Here is a 9,661-nt window from a genome sequence, read left to right as displayed (position 1 = left end):
TCATCAAAGGTCCGAATCCTTTCTTGGAGTCAAAGACAAGATCAAGGGTTCAGATTGAAGGAGTTTGATGAAAAATGTTGAGAAAGATGAGGTAAGCTTGCATGCATCAGCCTCGGTTCTCTCATCTCTCTCTGTTGAAGCCACTGCTACTCGTTGGTAGGAGAAGAAGTTGCTGGGTTAGGATTTTAACCTTGGAAACTTCCCCTTTTATATTAAGGGTGAACGGCCAAGGGTTGAGATCAATGAGAGAAAGTGAAAGTACAGAGTTCTCATAGCTACCCGAGCTTCTTGTGAACAAATTAATTTTCTATTGGGCTAAAGCTACACAAGCCCAAATAGATCATTAAAGAAATTCAATTTTGGGCAAAATCAATTCTAATATTAGTGGCTGAATATTGAAAAAAAAAAGAAAGATATCCAAAATGGCCCATATCACAAGCCTATGATGAAATCAAAATTGATGAATCAAAGAAAGGAACCCAAGGACTTCAAAGCATGCTTCAGTTACATGGAATCCAAACCCTAACTCAATTGATTTCATTCCTCAAGTAACCAAAAGCTTAATACGTGACTCCATGTCTTGGTAATTGAAAGTAAAAATTCAATTTGATTTAATTACATTGAAAGTCTTATTCAATTTGATTTAATTACATTGAAAGTCTTACACATTACTTTTGGTCTTGGAAAATAGAAGTAAGATTTCAATTGAGTTTAATGTGCTTTGAATGCTTCTTTTGAAAGTTTTCTCTCTCTTCTCTCTCCTCTCTCTTGCTTTCAGTCACGTCCATCAACAAAGAATAAGATATCAAAAAAGGCTATGAAGAAGAAAGCCTAAGGAGGATCTTTGCTATAGAAGGAAAGATTTTGGAAGATGGCTTCAAGATTTTGATGCCAAGAAAAGAAACAATCTGCCTTGGCGATGAAGCAAATCTAAGTTGAAAAAGTTTAGTTCCATTTTTGTTCATCAAAGAAGAAAGATAGCCGCTGTGCTACACGTAGGAAGAAGCAAAAATGGAAGACAAGAAGCGGTCCTAGGTCAAGAGCTCATCAAAGGTCCGAATCCTTTCTTGGAGTCAAAGACAAGATCAAGGGTTCAGATTGAAGGAGTTTGATGAAAAATGTTGAGAAAGATGAGGTAAGCTTGCATGCATCAGCCTCGGTTCTCTCATCTCTCTCTGTTGAAGCCGCTGCTACTCGTTGGTAGGAGAAGAAGTTGCTGGGTTAGGATTTTAACCTTGGAAACTTCCCCTTTTATATTAAGGGTGAACGGCCAAGGGTTGAGATCAAGGAGAGAAAGTGAAAGTACAGAGTTCTCATAGCTACCCGAGCTTCTTGAGTTCTTCTCCTTCAATGATATTCATTTTGTTTTCTTTTTCTTAGTATTGTCTGTCTGAGTCTCATGGTAAAAAGCAAACATAGTGAGGTTTATAAGAAAAAGTCAGTGAGAGGTAAAAGGCAGTGAGCAATATTAGAAAAAAAGTCGTAGATGTCTTAGAGTTTCTTTGTACACATCTATCTGTTGTGTTTCATGATCCTGTAGAAATTTTCTTACAAGTTGGGTTATCACTTTGTGGTTGAAAGCTAGGTTTTGAGTTCTAGTTAAATTCAGATTGGGTGTAGAATCTGGATTTGTCCCAGATAGAAATGGGTAGTTCCTAGAGAGAAATTGGTGTTTGTAATGTTGTGATAACATAGTGAAATTCAATCATTGTTGTGATGGAGACTGAATGTAGGCCACACTGCACCTAGTGACTAAACTAGGATATATTTGGTGTTAATTCTTCTTCTCTACTCCTTTTTCTGTTTCTGTTAATCAGGAGACGAAAATAAAAGTGTCTTTTAACTTGGAACGAGACAAAATAAAAGTGTCTCCCAACTCGACACAAGACAAAAGCAGGAATATTCTCTAAAGTTCAGTTGAAAAATCAGAAATCAATATTCAGCAAAAAAGAGTTAAGATTCAACCACTCATTCTCTTACCCACTGATTATCATCGATATATATTGTTAAGATTTTTCATTGTCCCTAGTAGAATCCTTTTCTTTTTTCCACTATTTGAGAGAAAGAGAAAGATATTTAATGAATACATATATCATTAGTGCTTTCTCATAAAAATATCTATCAATTTAATTTATTATAGTAATTAAAGACTTCTTTTTGTAATACCAGTCAATAGCTATGTTTTTCAAAAAATTATGATCATTATATATATAAACATCATTTATTCCTATTTCCTATATATGTTTTATTCATTAGAAAATAAGCCACGACAGTTTAGAATGGTTGAACCCCTTAACTTGGTGCAAAGACTTGGAAATATATATTGTTAATTAGTTGTTAGTGTTTAGTGCTTACTCGCACAAAGTATATATCTGTATGTGTATGTGTATGTGGTTAATCTAAACACTCTTGTCTTTGTAATGCTAGTCTTATTTTAGTTGGGCTTTTTTAGAAAAATATGATCTATATAATATACGGACTTAGACACTTAATTTGTTTTTGTCTTCCATATTTCTAACTCATTTAATCCGTTAGAGAATTATTGATAAGTTACAACAAATTAAATTGAAAAGATGAATCTTGTAGAATGAAAGACTTGGAATTGTTAGTAGTTAGTAGTGTTTAAACTAGTTTATAAATGAGAGTGTGTATCACCTTGATGTTATAAAATTGATTTTGATTAAAATTGCGGTGATACTAATATGATTTAAGCTGGGATAGTTTTATTTTAAAAGTGACTATAGAAAAATAATTTTTTATATTGTATTTTGTTTAGAATTTAATTTTGATACCCTTACAGTGTAAAATAATTTTAAATATGCATTCAATTATGTAATATCACGGCAACAAAAATATCTAATTTTTGTATTAATCACGTGAATAATCACCCGATAAAATACATATAGTTAAACAATAACAAAAAATATTTTACACCATTAGTACATCAAAATTATTATTATTATTTTTTTAATTTCAATGGATTACTAAAAAATAAAAATATGCCGATTTTAGCACTCCCTTGTTGGTTTGGGTGTATATCATTGTTTGCTTCTTGTGGCGTGGAATCATGGTCATAGACTTTTGGTGAAGCTAATGGACTCAGCCACTACAGTTTCTATCATCAAGGATCATCCTCTAATTAACTATCCTTACATACCTATTATCTCTTTCATGGTTTGTTAGGGCGTCAATAAAGAGGTTTCACAATTTGAATGTGTATAGTGGGATGAATATTGAATAGGACGCATTATATTAATGTTTTTGGAAGAACTACTAAGTCGAAATTATTTCTAGAGATATATTTTGTGATTTTTAACGTCAAAAGTTTAATATAATCTTATATCTTAATAAATATTTTAATTTATTATCTTATTTATGTATAATTTGATAAATTTAGAATTTAAAATAGCTTTATCATTTCTCAAATAATATTATTTTGAGTGAATATGCTACTCGACCACTAACAATTATCTCGAAAGGATAACGAGGTTCCAAAAAAAATACCCAACCCAACATCTGATTTTTTTTGTGATTGATTAGCCTCTGTGTAAAAAAATAACATTGACTTTTTTGGCACAGGAACTAATCAGTCCCATCAAAATAAAGTTCAAAAATCGGGTTAGGTTTTTTTTTTATCAATAACCTCGTTGTCTTTTGAAATAATTGTTGAGCTGTTTTCAGTTTTTCTCTATTATTTTTGCTTATCATTATGTTAAAAGCAACTTCAACTTTACATTATTTTATATATCAAACATAACTGAACCAATAATTTTTGAAGTATAAACAATACTAAATCAGCGGCAGTGTTTTGCTTAGCTTGAGCATTTAGAGTGTTTAATCTACAAAAAAAAGGGCTTATAGTTAGGTTTTCTTGATTAAGTTTTTCATCAAAATTAAATATTTATTATGGATTATTTGAAGGTTTATGCAAATGGAATGTAACCCTCTCTTGTAAGCGGCAGAAAAAGGGGAAGAGGGATCAAAGTTGTGAAGTCAAATAAAATCTTTAATTAACTATAACCTTTTGTTGATTGAAATTTTTTGAAGGAAAAACAATCCTAGACGCACAAAAAACTATACAAGATATTGAAAGATACAAGGTAAGAGTAATATTATATAACTAAATTTTTTCGGTCAATATATATCAACTAACATTTTAAAAAGAGTAAAGTATAGTTTTTGTCCCCAACGTTTGGGGTAAGTTTTAAAGTTATTCATAACGTTTTAATCGTTCTATTTAAGTCTCTGACGTTTTAAAATTGACTTAATGTTGTCCTATCATTAGGAATCTGTTAACAGAATTAACAGCAGAACAAAATTGAGACAATTTTAAAACGTTAGGGACTTAAATAGGATGAAAACGTTGGGAACAAAAACAATACTTAGAAATAAATTTTAGTTTTATTCTTTAATAATATCAATTTTTTATTGTACATAATATTTAATTATTTTTTAATCACATCTAAATAAATTATACTTAATCACATTACTTTCATTCTAAATACATTTTTTATATTATTATAATAACTTATAACTTTAAGTGTAAACTTATAAAAAAATTAATTTATTTAGAATGAAAATAATGTGATTAAGTATAATTTATTCATATATGATTAAAAAATAATTGAATATTATGTACAGTAAAAAATTGATATTATTAAATGATAAAACTAAAATTTATTTCTATGTATAGCTTTTTGTCCCCAATGTTTTCGTCCTATTCCTAACGTTTCAAAATCGTCTCAATTTTGTCTCACCGTCAATTCTGTTAACGGATCCCTAACGATAGGACAACGTTGAGTCAATTTTGAAACGTTATGAACTTAAATAGGACAATTGAAACGTTAGGGACAACTTTGAGATTTACTCTAAACGTTGGGGACAAAAATGATACTTTACTCTTTTAAAAATTATTTTATTTATTTTATATTCTAAATTTTAAACTATAAATATTTTATTTTAAATTTTAAAGTATGAATAAAATTCTAAAATTATCTAAACAAAAGTTAATTCTTTATACTTTGTCATAAAATAATAATCACAATCCAAAAGAATGTTGTAGATTTTTTTTACAGAAAATTAATAGCAATAATAATCCAACTCCATGCACTAGAAGTGCCGAAAGTATCTGCACAAAAATGCAATTTTATTAACCATGCATTTTATGAGTCTTTTAATATTTTTATTTTAATTAATTAAAATAGTATTTTAAATTAAATTTAACTATGTGATTTATTCAGATCTCTAAATTTTCCATTAAATCAATTCGATCATCAAATTTGATTAAATGACTCAATATGTAAGGTCTTGCACTAGAACCATTGTATTTCTTTGATACTATGGCAAGTTTGTTACAGTATTGCTAGCAGTCTTGTAAACCAAACGTTGCTGAATAGCACAGATCATATGTGTATATATTTTATGATGGTTAAAGGACCTCATGATCCAAGGGATTTTGCATTGTAAAGCTATTGTCTTTTTTATATAAATCCTTGCCTTAGAAGTTGAATGTGGCCGTCTAATGAAAGCAAAATTATTCAAACAAAAAATACTGACTAGTTTAGTATTTTACATACACCATAAGCCAAAATGAGATATACTTGCAAATCCATTACATAATGAAATTATAGAACACCATAATAGTAAGTATTCCAAAAAAGTGATCTACAACCCTTAAACTTCAATTACAAACCAAATATCTCAGTGCAAACTCCTATAATTATAGCAGCCAATGATGTGTCCATCATCTCAGTCTCAGTGTTGAGCATCTCTGCATAAGAATATAATTTATTTTTAGACATTAACTTGGAGCAAAAGAAAACAAAAAATTACAGAATAAAAGTTATTATTTTCCTGTTATATGTAAGAAAATATTTTTTGATTGATTAGTTTAAAGATAGAAATTACTTTATACCTTGCAGTCATTGAGTCACTTGTGAAATTTTGCTACATATACTGCCACTCTCACATATATGTAGTCTGCCACTTCATTCAAGAATCTGAGATAAGCAATTCTCCAAGACCTCCAAAACAACAATGGCCCTAAAAGACCCCAGAAGCCAATGAAAAATCCAAAGCCTAAGCTCATGTGTAATGCTTCATAAAAGTCTGAATTGTCATCTGCATCATCATGTCTTGTTGGTTCTTCAGGCTTTACTTCTGGCATGTCTCCAGGACAAGTTTTGTTAAGTTGTGTACCACAAAGATTAGGATTTCCTTCAAAGCAAGATGCATCAAAGGTATCCATGTGTCTTCCAGGTGGGATTCTTCCATAAAGAGAGTTGTTTGACAACTCTAACACGCCTAGATTATCAATCTGGGAAAGACTTGAGGGGATTGTGCCAGATATATGGTTTCTTGATAAGTCTAGGGATTCTAGTGAAGTTATATTCCCTATTTCAGCAGGAATTTCTCCACTCAAATTGTTTCTCGAAAGATTCAAAGAAACTAAACCAACCAAGTACACAATCTCATTTGGGATTTCACCAGTAAAATGATTGCTGGAAAGGTCAATGCTATTAAGAAGCAACTCTGGATTCTTAAATCCACATTTAACACCTTTCCACATTACTGTTATGTTAAATGTATACCCAGAAATAACACTACCATAAGTCTCATAATAAGTATTGTTGTACCAATATATAAGACTTGTGGTTTCAGTTGAGTTGATGCTCTTTTTGGACATTGCAGTGAAATTCTTTAAGCATGTTGGAATTTCATTTGATAAGTTATTTCTCGAAAGATCCAACAGTTGAATTTTCTTCAGGTAACAGAGACGCTTAGAAAGATTCCCAGAGAAACTATTTCCCGACATGCTCAAAACTATTAATTGTTGTAGACTCTCACCGATCCAAGAGGGTATTGGACCAGAAAACAAATTTTCACTAACATCCAACAAAAATAAGTTGGTGCAATTCTTCAAACTAGAAGGTAGTTTGCCTGTGAATCTATTGCTTCTTAAGACCAAAGCTTCCAATTTGACAAGGGAGCCCATGGATAGTGGAATCTTCCCTGTCAAGTTATTATTACTTAGATCAAGAAACAATAGTGAGCTTACAGATTTCCAACAATCGGGCAATGAACCCTTCAATTGATTGTTTGATAAATCGAGAGTGCCCAATTTCCTACCAATGTTGTTCTCTTGACACAACAGGGATGATACATTTAAAAATTTGTTTTCAGAGAGAATCGACGATGAAAAATGTAGCAAAAAGGATGGAATGACACCCTCAAATTGATTTGAACTCAAATCTATAAATCTTCCATACGGGAGCCTTAGTGGTAAATTTGGAATAGCACCTGTAAAATTATTGTGAGACATATGCAAATTAAACTCAGGAAGTTGAATTTTATACCAAAACCACTCCGGCACAGAGCCATGAATCCCCGCATTAGAAATATCCAGAAAAGATAAGTGATTTTGAGTGTGTAGCCAACTTGGAAAGTTAGGACCCAACTTGCAAGATGCTAGCGTCAAATATATTAACTGAAAAGGAGGAATCCATCTGGGGACAAACTTTAGAGATATTGAGTTGTGAGACAAAGACAAGTCTATTAATTTGGAAAAGCCTTTGAGATGTGATTCAGTGATTTCACCCTTCAAAGAATTCCCTTCTAGGGACATAACTTCCAACTCAGATAACAATCCGATGCTTTTAGGTATCACACCAGTGACTCGATTGTAGGACAAGTATAACGAATGGAATGTGTGTCTGTTGCACCATGAAGAATTGTGAATGAATCTTGAAAAGTCCCCACTCAAGTTGTTATATGACAAGTCTAGTGATTGTAGTGTGCAAATGTTTCCAAAGAAATGGGGAATCTCTCCTTGCAGATTGTTATCAGAGAGAGAGAGATATTCAAGAGAGTTCATTGCTTTGTCAAAACCTAGTGGAACAGGACCTTCTAACAAGTTATCTTCAAGAAAAAGGGTGTGAAGACTGGCTGTGAAGTTGAAAATCCAGTGGAATATGTTTGATGACGTCAACAGGTTAAAGGAGAGATCAAGGCTAACAAGAGAAGATGAAGAATTCACAATGGAAGTAGATGACACCAGAAAATTTGTATCCATAAGACTGCAATTTGACAAATGAAGCTCTTGAAGGTTGGAGCCAAAGTTGAAATTGCCTTGAAACACTGATGAAGTGAGATTATTATAAGAAAGGTCAAGGCTCACTAGAGAAGGAAAGTTTGGGTAATGAGATTGTGACAAAACAATATTGTTAGATGAAAGATAAAGCTCCCGAAGGTTAGAGCTAAAGTTGGACAACAACCCAAATGTGGATGATGTCAACATATTATCAGATAAATCAAGGATGGTAAGGGAAGTTGTGGAAGAGTAGTTGGAATGAATATGAAACAAAAGTTGAACATCATTATCAGAAAGACTACAATCCGACAGCCTCAACTCTGTTAAGTTTGGAATATGGTTACGAATCATTTGAAGCCAGTGGCGAGAGTTGCCAAGACTCATTGACGTGAAGTCAAGAGTATTTAAAAAGGAGAGATTAGACACCCATTCTACACCTTTAGTTTCAAGATCAAAGTCACCACCGAGCTTGAGAGTGTGCAGCAATGGAAGATCACCACTTTGAAAAGGGATTGCTCCTGATAGAAGATCACTATTCCTCCCTCCAAGACTGAGATATTGTAGTTGTCCCAAGTGTTTGAGTTGATATGGGATAACTCCATCAAGATCGTTGTAGCTCAGATCCAAATACTGTAGATGTGTAAGCTTGCTTAGTTGAGGAGGAATTTCTCCACCAAAATGATTACAACTGATATCAAGGTATTGCAGTTGAGACAAATTCCCTAGTTGATAAGGAATAATACTTTCTACAAAATCAGCTCGTGAGAGATTGAGATATTTTAAGTTGGGAAACAAGCCAATATGTTCTGAGATATAACTACCAAGAAAACTATTGTAACTGAGATCTAAATGTTGAAGATATTGCAAGTCAATCAAAGTGGAGATATTGGGTTGACCAGATAAATGATGTGAATATGATCCACGGAGATGAAGGCGGAGTACATGACCTGTTTGATTGCTGCATGTAATTCCCTGCCATTTGCAACAATCATCGTTGCTCCATGTCGACAGCATGCCCATATCATCATGAATGCCTTGTTTGAAGCGGAGGAGTGTTTGCCTCTCATTCTCTAAGCATGTGACTTCCCCATGGATTAATCCTGCATCATACAACATAATAAGCACCACTAATAATGCATAAACCCATTTCAGAAAGTAATTGCTCATCGTTTCTAGTTTCTTCCAAATAACAATATAGAGAATATTGTGTAATGTTTTCTACGCTTGCTCTCTTGGAAAACTCCAAGTCCCAATGTTCATATATATAGTGGAATAAAGTGTATGTATTGGAAATATAATAACATTGGTCCTTGTCATCTATTATGTTATTTCTACTATAACAAAATTAAACATCAATTGAAAATTACTACCTGTCTTCATCAATTTTCACGCTCTAAGAAAATGTAAACTTTCTTTGAAGGATGACTTTAGACTTTAGACTTTATATAATGATGATAACATGACTTTATAATATGTGTCTATGATTCATTCTTTTATGTTTTTACTCTAAATTATTTATGTCAATATTTTCCCAAATAATTTTTCTATATTACCATTTTTTGATGTTGCATT

At 32.1% G+C, this 9,661-nt stretch overlaps 1 protein-coding gene across 1 annotated transcript; it reads right to left on the bottom strand.

Moving 5' to 3' along the window:
* Positions 1–5,558: 5,558 nt before the first annotated feature.
* On the bottom strand, positions 5,559–9,308 carry LOC130982598 (receptor-like protein EIX2). Its single transcript, XM_057906636.1, has 2 exons — positions 5,915–9,308; positions 5,559–5,770 (listed from the first exon to the last, which is right to left on the bottom strand). Exon 1 carries the CDS (start codon positions 9,254–9,256, stop codon positions 5,930–5,932), a length of 3,327 nt encoding a protein of 1,108 aa, XP_057762619.1. The 5' UTR covers positions 9,257–9,308; the 3' UTR covers positions 5,559–5,770; positions 5,915–5,929.
* Between the last annotated feature and the right edge of the window lie 353 nt (positions 9,309–9,661).

This window comes from Arachis stenosperma, chromosome 5 (assembly GCF_014773155.1).
Source record: "Arachis stenosperma cultivar V10309 chromosome 5, arast.V10309.gnm1.PFL2, whole genome shotgun sequence".
Taxonomy (NCBI): Eukaryota; Viridiplantae; Streptophyta; class Magnoliopsida; order Fabales; family Fabaceae; genus Arachis; species Arachis stenosperma.
Note: the sequence above shows the minus strand (reverse complement) of the source record. Positions and strands in the feature narration are given on the sequence as shown.

Excerpts from the sequence above, each read along its gene's own strand:
- LOC130982598 (XM_057906636.1), bottom strand. The coding sequence starts at position 9,256 with ATGAGCAATTACTTTCTGAAATGGGTTTATGCATTATTAGTGGTGCTT.